The following is a 24,770-nucleotide window of genomic DNA, read 5'->3' as shown; positions in this document are numbered from 1 at the left end:
CACTGCATCTAGCTAGTCTTCTAAATAAAATTTCTTAGTTTCTGGATTTCAACAACCCGTAATGATGAAGTTGTTGAACAGCAAGTTGCAAATATATAATAGTATTATTTAGTATGTTATGCGCTTGATGAAAGTGAGATTTCTGGAATATGTAGTTAACCAGAAAATTATGGACCAATTGTTGAATAGTCAAGCAAACTATTCAAGAAATATGAGCAGAATTTGGTGGCTTGAAAAGTTAAACTTGTTACTGTTTTACGTAGTTTTATAAATACCCAAAAAAACCATTAAAACTAAAACTTTATAAACTAATAAACATTATATCTAAAATTGACTTTTCAAACACAAGAATTTACGACATTGTTAAAGAGAATAGAAGCCATATATATAATTAGAATCAAAGATCAAAATTAAAGTGCATTTTTATCATCATATATGTTGTTGTTTTTAATATCTGTCTCTATAAGATTTTTTTTTTTTTTTAATTTTTTTCAAGTTTAGTATGGAAAAATTCAAAAGTTGAAAATCAAAATATATCATTTGAGCCAAAGATACAAGAAGCCCCTGTCAATCATATTTGGAAAAAAAAAAAAAAATAGTATTTGTTGCATACATTGACTTAAAGTAATGTTTTCAATTATAATTGGTTGTATGTTTACACGCTATATATGCAACAAGATTTTTTCTTTGAAAAAAAACCTAAAGTTCAATGGTCCATTGGTGACGAGCTCTTACACTGTTTCAATATGTTCTCTTTGCATAACCAAAGCATCGCTCGATCTGCCTCCTTCATCGTCTTCCTTGTCATCAACCCAAAAAAGTAAAAATAAAATAATATAAAACCGAGGCAAGCTAATACACAGAAAAGCACCATTTAAGAACATGAAAACCACTCACATATAAGACCATTCATCATCATAACTCCCTCACAATGGACTTAGAAAATCCCAAAAATTCAAAAGAACCCCACACACACAAAACTAGTTCTATCAAGCCAACCATAACAACAACAACAATAACATAGAGCAGTAGAGGTGGTATGCAAATAAGGAGAAAGATATAATAAAAAAGAGCGGATATAGAAAAGAAGCATCAAAGTGGAAGTGGGCAATAAGAACAAGCAACACAGAGACTACTTCCATCTTCTTCGATCAAGCATGTAACACTGATGAATTGTTTTTCCTTCCCTGCAACTCTGCAAGCATTGCCATATTCGAATAATACGCTTGTGCACAAACATTGCACAATATCAACATCATTTTCCACATTAAAACAAAGCCCATAAGTTCATTTTCCATATTAAAACAAAACCCATAAGTGGCCCATAATCCATTTCAGTTTAAAAATTCCCTCTTAGCCCATACATATTAAACCCAAACAAAACTTTGAACCAAACCCACTTGCCCCAAACACCTAAACAAAAGCCCATCGATAGTAGTCATAAGCCCACTAACTGAAACCAATGTTTGGCCCAAGCCTTAAAGCCAACCTCTAAACAAAACCACATCTAATTTAGAATCTTAAGATCATTCGCATTAGATTATTATTTATATTTTTAGCATAAAATCTACTTTTTTTTTTTTTTTTTACATACTCACTTTTCAAAAAACTCTTTTTTTTTTTTTTTTTTTTTTTAAATTCAAAACACTTCATATCAGATTATCTATTTTACATTACATTTTTATTAAAATATTAATTTTTCTTAATTTTTTAATTTTTCTCTTTCTTCATATACAACCACTACCCACTCTCTGCCTTGATCCTTGAGATACATAAAGAAAGAATAAAAACTAAATGCAAAATGAATAAAGCCAGATTGTCAATGTAAATTTACACGATTATTGTAGCAATCTTATATTTTTACACAAACTTTCATAACCTAATGTGTATGAATTTTTGGTTTGGTTGGCTAAAATGTGATATTTTTCCTGTTATACAAGCATTTGCAATGATACATGTGCTCTAAAGCCAATCCCAATACAAATGCCCATCAACTTCCAACTTTCCAAAATTATGCAAAGACCCCTAAAGTTTATTAAAATTATGTAACTAACCACATATTTATATATATTATCAAAGTACCCTAAGCTTCAAAAAAATTACCTAAAGGCTAAAACCCCATAATTCCACCAGAATTAATGAAAGCCCTCAGACTATATAGAACTTACAAAAATAAGCATTAATTCCATTTAAAAAAAAAAAAATCTATCCCTACACATGACAAAAATTATGAAAATGCCCTTGAAACATTTGAATCTAAGGGTCGTCAATGGGCCGGGTCAAGTTGGCCCGGCCCATTTTTACTTGGCCTAGGGGCATAATGGGCTATTAAAAGCATCCATAGCAGATGCTGCAAAAAAAATTCCATTTTGACACACCAAAAGCCTACTTTATTATTTTACCACATCATTTTATAACATTCCATTTATCAGATGTTTTATTCTTCAATTTTATACATTAAAATAATATTTACAACACATTAAAATAATATATTAAATTCCTCCCCATCATCATCATCAACAACACCAACAACAACAACTACAACAACAACTAGAAAAATTGTTGACCTAAAACCATAACGAGCATGATCCTCAACCAAACTCAACCAACGATCTGCCTAAAACCTCATCCCAACCGTCCCACAACCTACACAACGCTAATCCAAAACGCCAACCCAAAACCCACATCGAAACTCATCCCAAATCTCACACCCACAACCCGATTAAAAAAGATCTGAAGGCTGACGGTGAGGGCTGTGGGTGTCGGTGGCGAGGGCTGGAGCATGAGGCGGCAAGATCGGCGGCAACTTTCTTGAGAGTGATCTTGAGCAACTTTCTTGAGTAGGGAGGAGAGGGAAGAGATAGAGAGTGACAGAGAGAGAAGAAATGAGATAGAGTCAACGGAGAGAGAGATATCAGTGTAAGAGGAGAGAGAAAAATGCAATAAAATAATGATATCCCATTTTGCAATTGTTGTCTGTATGTGGCAAATTGCAACGGTACTGTAGCAATGTGGCATAATTTTTGAGATTTGGAATATTTGATAAAGCTCCGTCTTTGTGCCAAATGTACCAAATATTTGGCATTTAGCATATTTGGCACATCTGTTGCGAATGCTCTAACTAGTTAACGGGCCAAGTTGGGCTAGGCTGAAGGTGAAAACCCCAGCCCATAACCCTGCCCATGGGCAATGCCCATTTTGTCTTTAACGGGCTAGGCTACTGGGTTAGGTCTAATGGGCTACCCATGAGATTGTGTTAAAATATTATTTTATCATTTTTATAAAAAAGAATCAATTTTTATAAGGGAATAATCAATCTATTTTTTTAAAGGAAAGAATCAAAAAATTTAATATTTAATTACAATTTTTTTTTTTTTTACAGTCAAATCTATTTAATTTTTTGTTTTGTTGATGGAAACTTATTTAATTTTTTTTTATAAAGGCTTCAAATAGTTTTTTTTTTTTTAATCTTTAATAATAAAAAAATCAAATGGTTAATTCAAATTTGCTAGACTACTAGAAAAATATATATTTAGTAAACTAAGTTTAGCACAATTACTTTAAGTATCTTTGTGGTTGGGAGAGTTCTCTTAAGAAATTCATCTACAATATCTGAAGATCAATCTTTCATATACCTCCCATATATTTTTGTTATAAATTCTAAGTTATTGAACTGGGCAATAGGTTGGGCTAATGGATTGGGCTACTAGGCTAGTGAACCGGGTGTCCATGAGCATAAAAAGTAGCCCACAGCTTAACTCACTGGGCTAGTGGGCTACCCATGGGCCTTAATAACAACGGGCCGGACCGCCCATTAGCCCGATGAGCTATCGGGTTTCTGAGTCAAGCCATGGGCCATGGGCTATTTGATAACCCTTATTTGAATCACAAAAGCATAAGATAAGCCTCGGATTATAACAAAATGACTAAAATACCATTGAGGCCCAAGAAATTCCAAACTAACCCCAAATTACACCAAGATGTCTAAAATATCCTTGGGACGAAAAAAATGACCAAATTAACTACAAATTTTACCCGAAATTTAAAATATCCCTACAGCCTCCAGAATCACCAAATGCGAAAGCTAGCTACAATCAATTTTTTAAAACAAAAAAATATGGAAAACTCAAAAAAAAAAAAAATTTGTGGCTATTGTCACGTTAACAATAAAATAAATAATTTTTTTAAATAAAATTTTTTTGTTCTATGATTAAGAATTGAAATATTAATTTGTAAAACTTATATAATAAATTTTGCAAATAGGTGTAATATCACTCCTAAAACTTTGCATAAAAAAGCATATAACTTAACATTGACAATGCAAACTATTTGGTGAAGTAGTTTTCAAACTACAATACTTTAAAGCAGGGTGGTCGATACCATACCGGTACCGACCAGTGCATCGGTACCGGTACACTTCTATTTTGTACCCAAAAAAATACCGGCCGTACCGGACCGAAACACAAAATGCTGTGTTTTTTTTTTTTTTTTTTGGTAATTGTGGCAGTTTTTTGTCTCTAAAATAATCAATAATGAATGTATTTTGTAGATAATTTCATTATTTCACCTAAAATGAGATGCAAAATAGAAACAATAAGATCTTACGCTAAAATATAAATAAATTTTTGGACAAGTTGATACGAACGATCTAGAATTGGAGATGAGATGCACATCTATAAATTCAAGGACGAAGCCACCATTGGACTAGGGGCCCCTCAATTTTAAAAAAAAAATTATTATATATATGTGCACTAATTTTAGCAATTTTGTTCTATAAAATTACATTTTGTTTCCCTTAAACAATATCATTGATTCTTTTAAGAGCAATGCTATACTCACAAACTTTTTTACAACATATTTACAAACTGTTTTAGTAGCAAATTTTGATTAATTCGCATATGGGCCCATCATTGACATCAGTAATTTATAAAAAAGTTTGTAACTCTAGCATTTTCCTTATTTTAGTGACTATAAAAATATTTATAGATCTAAAATCTTAAACAAAATATACAAGCCCAAAAAATATAGCTTAACAACAAAAATTATCAATAGTAAAACTAAAAAGAAAAATTAAGATCAATTAACCAATTTTATTTAAAATAAACAACCCTGCATTTTAAAAAAATTTAAACAAAAATAATTTTGTTTTTACCTACAAAAAAAAATCAGTGGCTAAGTAATAACAGAGTCAGAGGTTGAAATTGTTGTACACAACTAACAGTAAAACCGCGCCCCTTAACTCAAAGTTCTGGCTCCATCTCTGCATAAATTGTCCCATTGATTAGTGACATTACCATTTGAATGATCAAAGTTCAATCGTCAAGCATATTTGAGGTCAATAAATTTTGTAGTAACTGAAAGTACTCATTTGTAAAGCCTATAAATATAGACATTTCAGAGATAGTGGACAGATTTAATTTATTTATAATTATAAAACTTGACTTCAAAATTAAATATTAAAAAAAATATATTTTTATTTATCAATACTTATAAATTAAGTATTTATCACAAGAGATAGGTTCAAGTTACACCTAGTGTAACTCTAAAGAGTTACACATTTTTTAAACCATTGGATTTAAGTAGATTTAACGGTAAAAAATAAACCTTCATTAATGTTAATATTCTAATTGATCTCATTTATTATCTCTTATTTAATACATTTCATACTTCTTCTAAAAGGAAAAATAAAATCTCAGTAATAATCATTACTTGAGTTCTTTCTACATTCATAATGGCACAAATTTTTTTTTGGCTTTAGTAATAATCATTTTTGCATTTGAAAAATAATGAATCTAACTATTAAAGTATAAAAACATGTGTGCTGCTCACAAAAAGGCACTAACAAAAATGTCTAGAATATTGTTGAAAGAACTACTTTGCCATTATTATTGAGATATTATTTCATGAGACAAGATCTGGAGTGTTCATGTTGATGAGGCAAGGAGCATGCTGGTGAGATTGGAATTAAGAGAAATGCAATGGAATTGAGTTGGCAAAAAGCAATGGAGGAGAAAAAGAGAGCAGAGAAAAACGTGATTATGGAGGAGAGAGAGAGAGACATAGACTTTTTTTGGGTTTAGTGATAGATATAGAATGTATTAAATAAGGGATAATAAATGAGATTAATTAGAATATTAGCATTAATGAGGTTTTTTTTTTTGACCATTGGATCTATTTAAATCTAATGGTTTAAAAAATGTGTAACTCTAACTCATCTCCTATATATATAAGAGAGAGAGAGAGAGAGAGAGAGAGAGAGAGAGAGAGACAAACGAAGAGACAAATGGAGAGAAAGAGAAACGTAGAGAGCGAGAGTAAGACGTCAAATTCTGTTGAGTTTAGAGATAGATTTAGAATTAATAAATGAGGGTAGTTAATGAGATTCTAATAAAAATATTTGTAATAATGAGTCTTTTTTTAACTGTTAGATTTACTTAAATTCAATGATTTAAAAAATGTGTAACTCTAAAGAGTTGCATGAAAATCTGCTTATTCTCAAAGAGAGGGAACTTCAATTGATGAATTTGCAAGCAAACTTTTCTAATTTTAGTTCTGTACAGACTTATTCTTTGATTCTTTTGACAAACAAAATTTTGTATATCCACGTAACATTGAAAAGGGTTTACTTTGATTCTTTGTAAACTCAATGAAATACTGAAAATGTTTTTAGCCTATCTGATATGGCTGAAGGCCTTCGATTTATAAAGGGATTGTACAGATGCAGGAATTTGAAATATAACAGAGTTTCAAATCTTGAGTTTGAAAAAACAAATAACTCTATCTTATCTTATCATAATCTAGAGTTGATACGACTTGTATTTGGTATATCGTATCTAGAATACAGCTAGTGATTAACTCTGATCCTTATCATGCCCCTGCAAGCTCAACTGTACTGGAAGAGCATTGAAGTTGGTCTAAAGAAAAGCAAATCTAGATGAAGATAGGGGCTTGGTAAAGATGTCAACTAGTTGATCTTTACTAGATAGAAAATGAATGACAAGTGAGCCATCAGCTACCATATTCTTGACAAAATGAAAATCAATCTCAAAATGCTTTGTACAAGCATGGAAGACAGGATTGGAAGATAAATAAGTTGTACCAATGTTGTCACACCATAAACGGGAGACCTAGGTACAGGGGTACCAAGCTTATATAAAAGAGCACGCAACCATTTAACTTCAGTAGCTACATTCGCAAAAGCTTTGTACTCAGCCTTAGTGCTGGACCTAACCACAGTGTTATACTTTTTACAATTCCAAGAAATAAGATTATCACCAGAAAAACACAAAAGCCCCCAATTGAGTGTTGATCATCACAACAGCCAGTTATTGTGAAATTTTAAAATACTCGCAAGTGTACAAATTGTACCGAAGTATAGTTTGACAAGAACGAGGTCGAACCCACATGGACTTGAATGAAGGTAGAAAAATTAATTAAATCTTAACCAAATTAATCCTAATCTAGTTTAATAAAAAATGGTTTTTCTGAGATTAAATGAACGAAGCAAATAATAAAATTAAGCAAGTAGTTAAACTAAGCAAAAGATATAAAGCAATAAAAAGATGTAAACAATCAAGAGAAATGAATTAAAGTTTTGGAATCCACCTTGTAAGTCATATCAGCATATATTTATGATCATTGATTTTTCCCAACCACTACATGATAATCTAGAAATCAATCTTGCTATCATGGAAAATATCATTATTAAAACTTATGTTTAAAATCTAAAACATGTTCTTCTTTGCTTCTTAAGTATAAAATCAAATCATCAACTGTATCCGTAGTCAAACAAATCACAAGAGATATCCAATTTTAAAATCAAGAAATAATAAACCAAACATTCAATTAATTAAGAAAAATCCTAAATCATGAGAAAAACATGATTGAACTCATATCTAGAATCTCATCTTAGTCAATTGATATGAAGCAATAACAATTTAAATCATTAAAAAACAACTATTGTGTGAAAAATCAAATCACATAAATATTTTTAATAATCTTTAACAAGGTTTCATCCTCAACCCTAATTATAAATTTAGCTACTCATGGTAATTGAAAGAAAACACAAATATAAAATACTAAACATTAAACTAGACAAATAAAAGAAAACTAACTGTCATGGAAGAAAACCAAAGAAGCAGCCGCACTCTCTATGTTCAGCCCCCAGCCTGAGCACTAGCCTCCTTGAATTTTGCCCTAAAGAGCCTTTAAATAGGTCAAGGAATCTTATTACAAGTTGAATTTCCATTTGGAGAAAATCCCATATTTTTAGACTTCCCTTAACCGACTATTTTGGCCCATTTAATGTCATAATTCGGACTTTTGATAAACCACAAAATTGTAGCCCTTTAAGTTAAATTTCCACCCCAACTTGAATCATTTGGATTGGACATCTGAGCCAAAAGTTATGCCAAAAATACTAACTGATATGCAGGCCGGAATCCTAATCCGAATTGGACTTGGATTTGGTGCAAATTTCATTTGATTCCTTGCTCCAATTGACTTAAATTTAATTAGGTTGACCTTCTTTAACTTCATCATGGCCCTTGTAAATGTAAAGTCTATTAACATTCTTCTTTGCACAAATCCACTTATTTAATTTCATTCTTCTACAAAAGACAAATTCACACAATAAGATTCAATTAAGCACAAAATTGATTATTCACCATTATTTCAAAACCAAATATAAAATGTATGAATTAACTCAAAATAGGTATAATAATTCTTTCTAACAATGATATAAATATGCAAAATTAAGCTATTATCAGTATATCACCAGTCGAATCAGCATCATAAAAGGCTTAGAGGGTGTTGAACTTATAGCGTTTGAGCTGAAGACCAAGATGAACCGTTTGTTTAAGATAACGCAGAAAGCATTTGGCAGATTGACAGTGAAGTGATGTAGGGTGATGCATATATGGGGATAGCTTGTTAACAGTGAAATTATTGTCAGGATGAGTAAGAGAAAGATACTGTAGAGCCATAACAGTAATTCTATATAAAGTGACATCATCAAGAGGATCCCTTTCAAATGCAGATAAACTTGTGGATTGAGCCATAGGAGAACTAATAGGCTTAGCCTCCAACATCTTGGTTTTCTTTAAGAGATCAATTATGTATCTTTTCTGAGATAGGATAAGCCCTTTAGAATTTGGCAAAACTTCTACACCAAGAAGGGAAGTTAAGATTGCCCAGGTCCTCAATAGCAAAATTAGATTTCAGATGACAAAAAAGATCATCAATGGTTGAAGGTTGAGAGGCAATAACAATAAGATCATCCACATAAATGAGAAAATAAATTGTTACAATAGCACTATGATAAATGAACAAAGCATAATCAGACCTTGATCCCCGAAATCCCAAGTTTAGTAAACGAGATAGGAGACTCCTTTAATCCATAGAGAGCTTTTTTTAACTTGCACACATGATTGGGGAATTGGGGATGTGAAAAACTTGGAGTTTAAGACACATAAGCATCTTCAAATAAATGGCCATATAAGAATGCATTCTGAACATCAAATTGACGAATAACCCAGCCTCTCGAAATAGGAAGAGATAGAGCTATATGTACCATGGTTGGTATAATCATAGGATTGAATGTCTCACCAATATCCACCCCAGGTACTTGATGAAATCCCTTAACCACGAGACAGGCTTTGTAGTGTTCATCGGAGCCATCTACGTATCGCTTTCTTCGAAATACCCATTTACAGTAGATGAGATTTCGAGCAACACAAGGAGGAACAAAAACCCAAGTTTGGTTTTTGAGTAAGGCATCAAACTCGAGATTCATAGCAGCACACCAATTTGGGTCTTTCATAGCCGAAGTGTAACTTGTTGGTTTAGGGCAAGAGACACACATCAACAAATTTGGCAAGCAGTGCACTTGGAAGAGGATACCGAACAGTGCTATCGGTAAATTTCTTGGGCTTGATTATATAGTTCTTGGATCGAGTAACCATGGGATGAGAAGGTGGTTGGTTGATGGCTACAGAAGGATTAGGTGTGACTAGGATGTGTGGGTAGAAGCTGGGAAACTTTGTGTGACTTGAACGCTTTCTGTTTGATCAAGTGTAATAGGGGAGGTATGGGCCGAACTTGGTGGGCTGAGTGGGGCAGCTTCTTGGGCCGAAGTAGTAAGTGAATTTGATGTTGAAGAAGGATGCCCAATAGATAATGGAATTGCTGACCGAGTCTCAATAGATGGTTGTACCTGTAAAATAGATGTATCTGAAAGTGTATTGAGCTGATTATGTAGTGGAATAGATTGAGTAAAGAGAAATTGTGTTTCATTGAAAAGGACATCACGAGAGATATAAACACGATTTGAGGGAAGATGCAAACATTTATAGCCTTTGTGAAGCAAACTATAACCAAGAAAAACACACTGAGTTGAGTGTGGCTGGAGTTTATTAGAATTATAAGGCCTTAAATTAGGCCAACATTCACATCTAAAAACATGTAAGAAATTATAAATAGGAATTTGGTTAAAGAGTTTTTCATAAGGAGATAAATTTTTGAGAGTGGAAGATGGAAGTGGATTAATAAGATAGCAAGAAAGTTTGAAAAGCATTGTCCAAAATTAAAGAGGAAATTTTGCATGATACAGTAAAATTAAACCTGTTTTCACAACTACAACTCCATTTTGTTGGTGTGTGTGAGGACAAGAAAAACGATGGGTAATGCCACAATTTTGCAAAAAATTGTTTAGAGAGCAATATTCACCACCCAATCAGGATGAACCATCTTAATTTTTTGATTAAAGTATCCCTTAACATATTTTTGCCATTCAATAAAAATAAGGAGCACATCACTTTTATTCGTCATGGGATAAAGCCAAGTATAGTGACTGTATACATCCAAGAAAAAGACATAATATTTAGAGCTAGATTTAGAACAAATAGGAGAGGGGCCCCATACATTATTATAAATTAATTCCAAAGGAAAATTAATTTGTGTACAAGATAACGAAAATGGAAGCTGTTTACTCTTAGAACTAAAACAAGCAGAACGAGGGTGAACAAATTTATTTGAACTAAAAGGCCAGTTAAATCTGAAAAGAGCATGATGAACAACATGAAAAGCAGGATGTCCCAAGCGTGAGTGCCACTGACCTGGAGAAGTACATTCACTAACAAAAGCAGATGACGACGAATAGATTTTATTGAAAGCGGAAGGAAATAGGTACGACCCATCTCTACTTAGTCCGCATAGCAGAGCTTTCTCCGTTGTTCGATCCTTCACAATGAAATAAGTGGGGTGAAACTCAATGGATGTATTAGTATGAGTGGTAAATTTATGAATAGAGATCAAATTTTTGGTAATATGAGGAACATGTAAAATAAAAGAGGAAGCAAGGGTTGATAATTTAGTAGAACCAATGTGTTTAACACTCAAACCAAGACCATTACCAATTCAAATTTGATCAGAACCTTGATACTCATCTGCCCTCAGATTCAAGTTAACAAGATTAGCTGTGAGGTGGTGAGTGGTGCCAGAATCCGGGTACTAGTTGAGGAGTTGTGAGCAGATTGGATGATTTGTAGAGGAAAAATTTGAATTTCCACATCCACACCGCCGCCTCGATTATTTTTCTGGGTAAGGGAGGATGAGCCACTGCCAGATGGAGAGAAAGAGTTGTGCCGACCACCACGAACCCCACGCAAATTTTCTCGACCTGCAAAATTTGCTCTAGCAAGTGCAAGATCGATAGTTGGTTGTTGCTGTTCAAGATGAATTTCATGAGCTAATAAATGCCCATACAAGTCTTCAATGGATAGAGGATCAACCCTTGTAGTCACTGATGTGACAAATGAATCATAGTCTGATCCAAGACCAGCTAGCAAAAAAAATACAACTTCAAAATCGTTTAGGGGCTGATCAATGGCAGCAAGTGTGTCAACCAGTGTAGCGAACTAGTGAATAATCAGCAATAGAAGAATTGCCTTTCTTTAAAGTGTCAAGCTGATAGTAATTTGCATTGTTCTAGCCCTAGATTAGGAGGTGAACATGCATTCTAATGCTTGCCAAACTTCACAAGAGGTGGTACATTTGACCACATGAGCCAGAATCTTCTCAGAGAGAGAAGAAATAATAGCATTGAGTATCATTTGATCTTGCAAATATCAGTGCTAGAATTATGGGTTTTGGAGAGCTTGAGTATCACCATAAGCTTCAATAGTGATGACCTGAGGTGGAGAATGTGTGGTTCCATCAAGGTAGCCATAGAGATGATGCCCCTTTAGGTAAGGGACAATCTGTGCTTTCCACAGTAGGTAGTTGTGACGGGTCAATTTGATGGTGATCAGATGATGAATAGAGGTAAGTGTGGTCAAAGAAGGAGAAGCAATGGTGTTGAGAATGAAGGTTGAGGAAGACAAAGAAGCCATTGAAAAAAAAAAAAAAAAAAAAAAAAAAAAGACCTAAGCCACAATAGCTCTGATACCAGGTAAACTCAATCAAATACTGAAAAAGTTTTCAGCCTATCTGATATGGCTGAAGGCCTTCCATTTATAAAAGGATTGTACAGATGTAGGAATTTGAAATATAACAAAGTTTCAAATACAAATGACTCTATCCTATCTTGAGTTTGAAAATACAAATAACGCTATCCTATCTTATTATAATATAGAGTTGTTACAATTTGTATTATATAATAACTAGAATACAGCTGGTGATTAGTTCTGATACTTGACATTCTTTGATTCTTTCTAACAATTATACTCTTTTGTATAACTATATAACATACAATACAAAAAGGTTGAGTCACAAATTTTAAACTACATCTTGCTAGTCTTCTAAAATCACATTTCTTAGTTTCTGGATTTTAACAACCCGTAATACTGAAGTTGTTGAACAGCCAAGTTGCAAATATATAATAATAATATTTAATATTTTATGCGCTAGATGAAAGTGAGATTTCAATATATAGTTGTCCAGATAATTATGGACCAATTGTTGAATAGTCAAGCAGACTATTTAAGAAATATGAGCTGAATTTGATGACTTTGATTATCTGAAAAGTTAAACTTTTTACTTACAAACTATTTTACACAATTTTACAAATGTCCAAGAAACAATTAAAAGTGACTCGAAATCATGATTTTCACAATTTTTATTGTTTTTTGAAATATATAAAACTTTATAAAACAATTTATGTGTAATAACTAATAAACATTATATCTAAACTTTTTAACTTTTCAAACACAAGAATTCACAGCATGATAATGAGAATAAAAGCCATATATATATATATATATATATATATATATATATATATATATATATATATATATAGATTGTTCTTTTTATTATCTTCCGATACGGTTTTTATTTTATTTTTAAGTTTAGTATGAGAAAATTCAAATGTTGAACATCACATATATCATTTGACCCAAAGATACAAGAAGCTCGTGTCAATCATTTTTTATTATTTAAATATAGTGTTTGTTACATAAATTGACTTAAAGTCACGTTCTCGATTATAATTGGTTGTGTGTGTGTTTACACGCAGTGTATGCAATAAGTTTTTTCCTTTAAAAAAAGACCTAAAGTTAAATAGTTCAATGCACACGTCAAAGATCTTCCACACGTCATAGAGGGAACAATGTTCTCTATGCATAACCAAAGCATCCCCCGATTTGCCTCCTTCATCATCTTCCTTGTTATCAACCCAAAAAAAAAAAAAAAAAAAAAATCTTGAGGCAGACTATTACACAGAAAACCTCCATTTAAAAACATGAAAACCACTCACATATAAGACCACCCACCACAGTGGCAGCGCCATGTTCAGGCCAGGGTGGTCCTAGGACCACCCTGACCTGAAAAAAAAAATTATATATAATAATTAAAATTTTTTTTTTATCTACCCTTAAAAAAATTAGGAACACCCTCCAAAATTTTTTATGCCAATAAAATTAAATTTTGATGGATTATTTGTTCTACTTTCAAGCAACAAGAAAAAACTCAAAAAAAAAATTTGAACTAAAATCTAAAAAAAAAAAAAATTGTAACAGAACAAGCCCACCTAGGGAAAAAAAGCCCAACATCAATTCTAAACAAAACAAACCCCAACCAGATTTTTAAATCAAAATAATTATTAACTAAATACCCAACTGGCCCAACCCAACCGGTTTCTCAAAAAAAAAAAAAAACCAAAACCCAATACGTGTCCGCCAATTCATCAAATGGTAAAGCAAAAACTAAAATTAGAAACCTAGCCTAAAGAACAAAACCTCATCAACAACAACGACCAATGGACCAAGCACATCGTCGCAACTGCGCCTCCGCCTGAAACTTGAGCAACAGAGCACATCGGTCATCGGAGATCAGAGATCAGTCTGATCGGATCAGAGCTTGTGACGCTAGGCCTCGAGTCCTTCCTTGCCTCGACGTGCTGCCGCAGCCCACGGCGCCGCCCCTTAGGCCTCCTTCAAGGTATTTAAGTTCTTTACACTTTACTTCCCTGTCTTTTTCTCTCTTACATCTTTGGGTTTGCTGTGGACAGTGGTCTGAGAGAGAGAGCTCTTTCTCTTTGAACTGAAATGAGACTCTCTCTCTCTCTCTCTCTCTCTCTCTCTCTCTCTCTCTCTCTATTTATCTAATTTTCTCTCTCTCTCTTTGAACTATAATTGGCTTGTCTTTACAGATTTACTTTATTACTTTATAATTATTTGCCCTTGTTTTTGACTTTATTAGTTGGTGTGTTGGTGAGTTTTTGTTTTAGTGTATTGTAAATTTATCTGACTCTTGTCTATTAAGTGGGGGGTGGATGGGGTCATGGGGCTGTGGGGTGGGATATTTGAATTGGGGAAATAAAGGCATGCAGAGGCAGACACCAATACATTATAAAAGACAAAATTAAATTATGTTAGGCACTAGGTAGTGGGTTGAGCCGTGGATAATGCACATGGGGTGTGTACTAGTGTGTGCTAATGCACAGTGAAGTGTGTGCTAGACTGCTAGTAGTTAGTAAAAAAAAAAAAATAATGAAGCAACTAAATAATGATAATTAATAATTTAATTAACCAATACATTACAAAAGACAAATAAATTAAATTATGTTAGGTTAAACAACAATTGATAATTTTATAATTAATAAAACAACAATACAACAAATTATAGTTTATAAAAGACAAACTATATGAGTAATTTATGTTTCTTAAAGAACACCCTAAAAAAAATTATTGGAGCTGCTACTAACCCACCACAATAATTCCCTCACTATGGACTTAGAAAATCGCAAAAAAAAAAAAAAAAAAAAAAAACCCCACTGGCACTCATACATAACTGGTTAGTGGTTCGGTCAAGCTAACCATGACAACGACAATAACATTGAGAAAGGTGGTATGCAATAATGCAAAAAAGAAGAAAGATCTAATAAAAAAGAACAGAGATAGAAAAGAAGCAACAAAGTGTAATTAGGCAATAAGAACAAGCAACACAGAGACTACTCCCATCTTCTTTGATCAAGCATGTAACACTGATGAATTCTTTTTCCTTCCCTACGAGTATTGCCATATGCGAATAATACGCTTGTGCACAACGCATCAACACAGATACACACAAACATGGCACAATATCAACGTCATTTAATTCCATATTAAAAAACCAAGCCCATGAGTGGTCTAGTTCATCGCCAAAACCCATTTCAGTTTGAAAATTCCCTTTTAGCCCATACATATTAAAACCAAACCAAACTTTGAACCAAACACACTTGCATCAAACACCCAAACAAAAGCCCATTAATAGTTTAAGACTTTAAGTTATAAGGCCACTAACTGAAACCAATTTTTGGCCCAAGCCTTAAAGCCGACCCCTAAACAAAAGCATATCAACCGTTTAAGATAGAAGCCTAAGAGCATTCCATCACCTCCTGCATATTTTAGCATAAAAATTTACTTTTTATTTATTTATTTTATATATTTACTTTTTTAAAACACTCCACATTAGATTATCTCTTTGACTATTTTACTCTGCATTTCATTGAAATATTAATTTTTCTTTATTTTTGAATTGTTTCTCTTTTTTCACACACAACAACCATCCACTCTCTTCTTTCATCTTCGAAATACATAAAGAAAGAATAAAAAACTAAATGCAAAATTGATAGTACTAGTATAAATTTCCACAGTTACTGTAACCTTATATTCTTACATAATTTTGCATAGCCTAATGTAGATGAATCTTTGGTTTAGCTGGCTAAAATGTGGCAAAAATGCTTGTCAACCTCCAACTTTTTAAAATTATGTAAAGACCCGTGAATTTTATTAAAATAATGTGATCTGCCACATATTTATTTGTATTATCATAGTACCCTAAGCTTTAAAAAAAAAAAAAAAAAAAAAAAAAAAAAAAAAAAAAAAAACCCCCTAATTCCACTGAAATTAATGAAATCCCTCCGACTATATAGAACTTGCTAAATTAAGCGTTAATTACATTTATAAAAATAATAATAAAAAAAAACCCCTATCCCTACGGATGAAAAAAATTATGAAAATGCCCTTGAAACCTTCGAATCACAACAGCATAAGATATACCCTGGATTATAAAAAACAAAATGGCTAAAATATCTTTGAGACCAAAGAAATACCAAACAAACCCCAGGTTACACCAAAATGTCTAAAATATTCTTGAGATTACAAAAGTGACCAAATTAACTCCAAATTTTTCCAAAAATTTTAAATACCCTACAACCTCCTGAAACACCAAATGCTAAGACTAGCTACAATCAATTTTTTAATATATATATTACAAACTCATAAAAAAATGTGACTATTGTCACCCTAACAATATAATAAATAATTTTTGAAATAACGTTTTTTTTTTTTTTGTGATTAAGAATTGAAATATTAATTTGCAAAACTTATATAATTAATATATTTTGTAAATATGTATAATATCACTTCTAAATGGGTAAAACTTTGCACGACAAAGCATATAACTTATTGTTGACAATGCGGACTATTTGGTGAAGCAGTTTTTAAACTATAATTCTTTAAAGTACAATTTTTTTAATCACTTTTCAAAAATTTTATAAATAATTTTTGCTGAACGGGATGAAAGCTATATATATATATATATATATATATATATATATATATATATATATATATATATATATCTCCCATTTGCAATACACTGTCATATAAAGGTTTTAAAATCTCTTTTTAGCTTCTCAAGAACCAACCTTAATCTTTTCTAAATATTTTTTTGAGAAGAAATCTTTTCAAAATAGGTTGTTTGTCATTGCATCGAATATATTAATACATTAGAAGAAAATCTTTCAAAGAACGAATTTTATTCAAATCAAATGAAAAGTATTTTCATTAAAAATATATTGAGCATACCCATAGGAACTTCTTTGAACTAAGCATTGTTGGTGGACATGTCTTCTTTTTATTTATTTATTTATTTATTTATTTATTTATATATATAAGATAGAATTCTACTCTAGCTTAATCTAAGTGTATATGTGTGTGAATCTCCTTCTTGAAGACTTGAACCCTAACCCTTGCCCCCCACACCCCACAAACACTTATACTTGTGGAGTGACCATCGCACCAAGGGTGTGCAGTTGTGTTGGTAGACATGTCTTTAAACCTAAATTACACAATGATTTTTATTAGTCATAATTGGTAAATTTACCAATTAAATGATAGGCTATGTTCAATTACATCGCCTAACTTACACTATCAAATTTCTATATATTGGCTAATAACTTTGCTGAACTTACTGCTAGCTTAGGTTTTTTTTTTTTTTTTTTTTTCCCAATATCCATCATGGTCATCAAATACCAAGATAATTTAGTGATTAAAAAAATCATTCCATCTATAAATTATTAATAATTTACTTGTTTTAAATAAGTTTAACCCATGCACTTTTAGATTAAAAAGTAAATGACATTTGAATGATATATAATAATAATATGAAAAATATGAGAAAAAACGGTGGAATTGACAAAAGAATAATCTAGAATAAAATTATGGAACGATGTGAATGTAACTTAAAATCATACAAAGCAAAATATGTATTTGCAACTCCGCCTCAACCCATGCTGAAGGACCATAATTTGTTGCTCTTGTTCATCAAATTAAACCATATCAAACATTTGAAAACACTAAATGGAGCCATATAGAGTCATAATGGTTGGTGTGTGTGAATAAAGATAAACAATTTTAAAAATCAAGAAAATTTGATATTTTAATAAAATGTAATGTAAAATAGACACTCTAATGTGAGTGTTTTGAAAAATTAGTATGTAAAATAGAAAAAGTAAGATCTTATTTTAAAATATACATAAATTTTTGTACGAGCTGATATGAATACTCTAGTGTTAGAAATGAGATGCACATCTATAAATTGTCCCCACTAATTCGTGACATTATCATTTTTTTTTTTTAGGAAATTTCAACCTATGGTGTCCCCTCTTGAAAGACCATATAAAGTCATTCAAATGGTAATGTGTCTTGCCCTGACATTACCATTTGAATAAATGAACATTGAAGTTCAAGCATCAAGCATTTTTGAAGTTAGTAGATTTTGAAGTAATTGAAAGCACTCATTTGTAAAACCTATATATATATATATATATATATATAGACATTTCGAAAATAGTAGACAGATTTATTTATAAAGCTAGATATTGACTTAAAATTAAATATGTAAAAAAAAAGAGATTATTATTTTTTTTTAATATTTATAAATTAAGTATATATCACAAATAATTTTTTTTCAAATTTTTTATAAATAAAATGAATTAATGATTAGTTATATTTTGAAAATAAACTCTTAACCGTGAAATAGACGTCCCCTATTTCAATGAAAAGAAGAGGATGCTCATATTTGGTCTCAAAAATTACAGTAGTTCTAGTGACATTTCTGTTCTGACTTGTAGATATATAAGTTATTGACCTCAAAACCTTTGTCAAATTGCATGTTGCAATAAAAGTAAGGAACCAACTTTGAAGAGGGAATGGGTCAGCCAATATTAGGCTCAGTCAAGACAGTTACCAGTCAATATTTTCCACATCTGACTTGACCCCTTCTTATCAGTGATGTTATGGTGGTATATATATAAGACTCCACAAACCTATTTACCTCCAATCTCAACCCGTCCGTCACCCTTCAAAGACAAAGAAAAGAACCAAATAGACAACCTCAATCAAATGGCCTCCTTACAAGCTTCACCTCTCATATTCTCTTCCTCTTCAAAGAAAGTCAGTGCTACCATTCCTCTCCCAAAACATCCAAGAGTCCCTTTGTCAGTTCCAAAAATTCCAACAAGAATTGTGGTTGAGGAATTGAACAAAAGGGCTGGGTTTACAAACACAGTCCCAATGACAAAACCAATTGATGTTGAATCATACAACTCCACTAGTATTGCAAATACCCAACTCTATGCTCTATTGGAAGCTGTAGCTGACAGGGTAGAAATGCACAATAACATTGGAAAGCAACGTGACAATTGGAACACCCTTCTTTTGAACTCCATCAACATGATAACTCTTGCTGCTGCAACCTTAACTGGTGTTGGAGCTATTGCAGTTGCGGGAATGCCTCTATTGGCTTCGAAATTATCGTCCGCTCTATTGTACTCTGCAGCCACAGGATTGTTGCTTATAATGAACAAAATTCAGCCCTCACAACTTGCTGAGGAACAACATAATGCTACAAGATTGTTCAAACAACTCCATAGCCAAATCCAAACTATCCTTACTCTCGGCACTCCAACTCAAGAGGATGTGAAAATTGTGATGGAAAAGGTCTTGGCTCTTGATAAAGCCTTCCCACTTCCCTTGCTCGGATCAATGCTAGAAAAGTTTCCTTCAAAATTTGAACCTGCTGTTTGGTGGCCTTCAAAACAATCCCAGAACAAAACCAAAGCACAAGAAGGTAAATTTCAGAAGATGGCGAAGAATGGTTGGAGTGAGGAGCTGGAAGTTGAAATGAGAGATATTATTGACGTGGTGAAGAGAAAAGACATTGAAGACTATGTAAGGCTAGGCAACTTGGTGTTGAAGATCAACAGGATTTTAGCTATCTCAGGCCCATTACTCACTGGCATTGCTGCCATAGGTTCCACTTTTGTGGGTAATGGATCATGGGCAGCGATAATAGCAGTGGCTGCTGGGGCATTAGGAAGTGCTGTTAATGCTTTTGAGCATGGTGGACAAGTTGGAATGGTGTTTGAGATGTATAGAAACTCTGCTGGCTTCTTTCACCTATTGGAAGAATCAATTGAAGGCACACTTGAAGAAAGTGATTTGGAAAAAAGAGAAAACGGGGAGTTGTTTGAGATGAAGGTAGCCTTGAAGTTTGGAAGAAGCTTGTCACAGCTAAAAGAACTTGCACGAAAATCTGCTTATTCCCGAAGAGAGGGAACTTCAATTGATGAATTTGCAAGCAAGCTTTTCTAATTTTAGCATTGACAACAAGATTTTTTTATGATTAGGGAACATTGAAATGGGCTAACTTTGATTCTTTTTAACGATTGTACTCTTTGTATAACAATATAACATACAATACAAACACAAATTTTGTTTCTATTAAGTTTGCAAAGGCTTGTATTAAATGAGTTAATTTAATTATTTTGTCCAAATATATTAGTACATGAAGTCATTTAAGCACGATTCTTAAAAAAAAGAAAGGTCACTTAATTTTTTTTAAAATTAATATTAATCAAACAATAAAATATTTCAAATAATGCGTTTTATAAATATTTTCATTTAATTTTTTAATAGTAAAATGATATTATTTACTAACTAAAAATTTTCAAAGTGATATGATTGATTAGTTTCACATCAACAATATAATAAACAATTTACTAATTATTTTTCAATGATATTGTAGTCATAGTTGTTAGTATCGTACGATACGCGATACATATCGTACAATACGTATTGTATGTAAAAAGTTTCATGTTGTATCGGCATATCATAAGTGCTCATACATTGTACAATACATCGTGTGTATTGTATGAATCATATCGTATCATAAAATCGTACGTATCGTACGATACATAGACAAATGCTTTAAAATGAGATTTTTAATTAAAATTTGTACTTTTATTTGAATCTAACAAGTTGTTAGACTTGTTTTAAACAAAAAATTATTAGGTTACTTAATTCAACCTAATAAAATAACATATGTATAAGTTTTTTTCCCCTCTCTTTCTTTTACAAATTTTGGACTATGATGAAAATAAATAAATTTTTGGGTCATTTGTAATATATATTATCACTTTTGAGTTTAAAAATTTTGAATGTGTATGTTATAAACACGTGCTAATTTGATTTATTTAGTTTGCTTATTAAATATTATTACATATGTGATGAATAAATTAGTTACTAGCTAAATATATTCAAAATTTATAATGAATATACCCTTTATATATGTATATCCATAATTTTTTATAAATTTTATAAAGTGTTTTTGTATCTTACAATACACGATATGATATAATACACGATATGAAAAAATAAAAAATCAATTCACGATATGATATAATTCACGATACGATATGATATAACTATAATTGTAGTTAGTACAAATTTTAGTACATTAATTCTTAAAAATAACAATAATTTCTAAAATCTAAAATGTAACATCTATTACCGTTACACTCTTTTTGTGCCACATAAACGAAGCATTTCGGTTAAATTCAGTCCATTTTGGGCCATTTGGTCTAATTCGGTCCAATTAAATCCAGTTGTGTACATTCGGTCCCCTCTATCCACTTCGGTCCAGTCTTTCCACTCCAGTCTACTTTGGTACAGTTTTTCCACTTTGGTTCATTCGGCTTACTTCAATCCATTTGGCCAACTTCGGTCCATTCAGTCCCTTTCAATTCATTTTGGACTAATTGGGGCTTAAACTGATTTTTTTTTTTTAATTAAATTTCCTTTTTTTTTTTTGCTTAATTTTTTTTTTCCCAACATGCACGACATAGGCTTGGCAGCGTGCCCATGCGAGGCTGCCAGGGCCTAAGCAACGTGTATGCCACGACTTTGGCTGCATGTCCATGCTAGGCTACCATTGCCTAGTCAGTGTGCATGTGGGCATGCCAAGCTGTTAGGGCCTAGAAAAATCCACCATTGAAGTTGTAAAAATTTCATGACTAGATTCAACATATATATATATATATATATATATGATTTTCAGAAGCCAGGAAATAGGAAAAATCATAAAAATTAGAAAAATGCTTGAAATGCCAAACCAATTTTCGAAAACCCTTTCTAAAATCATGGAATGAATTTATTTTTTGGGTTGAAAAATATGAAATTTTATTTTATGTAGGTCAAAATCTTTAGTTTAAGGCGAAAAAAATACAAACAAAATATGTATTATAAATTAGATATTTGGGCCATAAAAAAGCAATAAAAATGATACAATTCTAAACTTAAAATTAAAATTTCAATAATATAGGCATTATACTTATATTTGGAAAGAAAAAAGTGCTACAATTCTAAACTCATATAATCATTAAAATTATTGTAACATATTGTAAGTGCACGATTGCACCTGGACCCAAAAATATACGTGGGCTCAGGCCCAATGAGCCTTAAACAATTCAACTTGTAGAGTGTGGGTTCGCAATCTAATTTGATGGTGCTCGAAACTTGATGAACGGGCCAAAATATTACAATATTTATGAACAATGGACAAATAAAGAAAAATGAACCTCCTCGGACGTAGGTCGAGGACCCTTTGTATATTATTTCTCTTTTTTCTTATAAAGATTACAGCTTCTAGTCCTTCTTAAGTTCTTTTTCAAAAAGCCCCCCTCTCTCTGCTACCCCCTTCTCCCCTTAAATACTTCCTTTCCTTCTCCCTTTATCCATGTGTCACCCAAAAATTTTCTTCTACCACCTTCTTGAAATCTCTAAATACTAGCTAGAAGGCTGAACTCCACTGTTCAGGGGTCACTTCCCCATTAATGCGGCCAGGGAGGTAGGTGCAGGGTTTTTAATGTGGAGGCAGCAGCTTTTTCTTGAGATATTTCTCTTACACCGAAATGTCTAGAGGGTATTTGGATTCCCTCTGTAACCTACAGTCTTTCCAAAACTCTGCTCTGATCTTTCTAGTAAATCTCCAAGTATTCACTGGTCTGTCCGAGGAGTGACTCTTCCTCGGATGAATCCCCGGGCCCTTGGCTTGTGAGCCAACTCATGGCCCTAAAAGCCTTTAGTCAAGAACGAACTAGCGCCTATTGATAAAGCCCAAGGCCCAAATACCCACTTAGGTTCTTTCACTCCCCACACATATTACATGTGCTTTATGGAATAATGTTGTACTTCTTTTAGTTTTAACATTCTTTGATATGTTCAAATTAGTTAACCGATTATGAAATTTTTTTATTAAAAAAAAAGGCCCTTTACAACATTTTGTCCATTTATATAATACAATATTATAACTCTGTAATTAAATCTTTTATTAAATTAGTTTTTCCCACACACACGTGTGTATTGTTGTTGAAGGTAAATTACATTATAGGTTCTATTACATAAAACTTATAAAAATAGAAAAATAATTTTAAACAACACATGCCCTACAAATTCTACATTATATATTTTATAAATAGTTATATAACATTTTCCGGCAACACATAAAAAACACATATTCACATGAACATGGCACAATATCAATGTCATTATTAAAACCAAGCCCATGACTGGACCAGTTCATTGTCAAAACCCATTTAATTTTCAAAATTCCCTCCTAGCCCATACATATTAGAACTAAGCAGAAGCATTGTCATTCACCCTAAAAAAAAAAAAAGAACTAAGCAAAATGTTGAATCAAACCCACTTGCCCCAAACATCTAAACAAAATCCCATAAATAAGTTAGAAGCCCACTAACTTAAACGAATGTTTGGCCCAATAAGTAAAGTCAACCCCTAAGCAAAAGCGCATAAACGGTTGAAGCCCACTAACTTTAAACCAAAGCACGGCCCCAACCTTAAAGCCAACCCCTAAACGAATGTCAAATGACCCCTAAAGTTGATTAAAATTATATAATTAGCCACATCTTATGATGTTACACTATCAAATTTCTTATATGATTAGCCACATCTTATGATGTTACACTAAATTAAAATAAATATACCTAAAACCCCTTAATTCCACCAAATATCTTTCAAATCACAAAAGCACAAAATAAACTCCGAATTATACCAAAATGACTAAAATACCTCCAAAACTAATGAAAACTAACCCCAAAGTGAAACTTCTTTCAACTAATTATTGTTGGTGTGGGGAGTAAAAATATCTTAATAGGGATATGGGCCATTGGGCCTTGCTAAGGAAGGCCGACCTACTCTTGGGTTTAGGGCTTGTTAATACTCTAGGTCGGCCCATACGCCGAGGATCCGAGGACCGAGCCGAGGATGCTTTTCCCCTCGGACTGACACCAAAGAACCCGGGACTTCATGGTACAGGTTAGGGAATGGCACGGTCAAGACCAATGGTTAAAAGGGGGTGAACCCCAGAATGCCCCAGAAGCACCGGTGTTGAAGAAATGTCAAAAATAAAGGCTGCTACTTCCACATTAAAGACCCTGCACCTACCACCCTGGCTGCATTAATGGGGAGGTGACACTTGAACAGTGGAAGGGAAACTTCTAGTTACTGTTCGAAGGCACTAAGAAAAGAAATATCTAGGCTAAGGGAGGAATTGGGGCAACACGTGTATAAAGTATTAAAAAGAGGAGTATTTAAGGAGGGACCTGGAACAGAAAGAGGGGAGAACTTTTTGTAACCTAAAAAGAAAAA

The 24,770-nt window shown here is 32.5% G+C and overlaps 1 protein-coding gene across 1 annotated transcript; it reads left to right on the top strand.

The window, feature by feature from the left end:
- The first annotated feature begins 19,130 nt into the window (after nucleotides 1-19,130).
- LOC142618016 (putative F-box protein At4g22030) lies at nucleotides 19,131-20,511 on the top strand. The gene has a single exon (XM_075790991.1). The coding sequence runs from the start codon at nucleotides 19,167-19,169 to the stop codon at nucleotides 20,415-20,417; it is 1,251 nt and encodes a 416-aa protein (XP_075647106.1). The 5' UTR covers nucleotides 19,131-19,166; the 3' UTR covers nucleotides 20,418-20,511.
- Nucleotides 20,512-24,770: the final 4,259 nt, after the last annotated feature.

Source organism: Castanea sativa, chromosome 11 (genome assembly GCF_040712315.1).
Source record: "Castanea sativa cultivar Marrone di Chiusa Pesio chromosome 11, ASM4071231v1".
In the NCBI taxonomy this organism is placed as follows: Eukaryota; Viridiplantae; Streptophyta; class Magnoliopsida; order Fagales; family Fagaceae; genus Castanea; species Castanea sativa.
Note: the sequence above shows the minus strand (reverse complement) of the source record. Positions and strands in the feature narration are given on the sequence as shown.

What these genes read in the sequence shown, in the direction of transcription:
- LOC142618016 (XM_075790991.1), top strand. Translation starts at nt 19,167, where the DNA reads ATGGCCTCCTTACAAGCTTCACCTCTCATATTCTCTTCCTCTTCAAAG.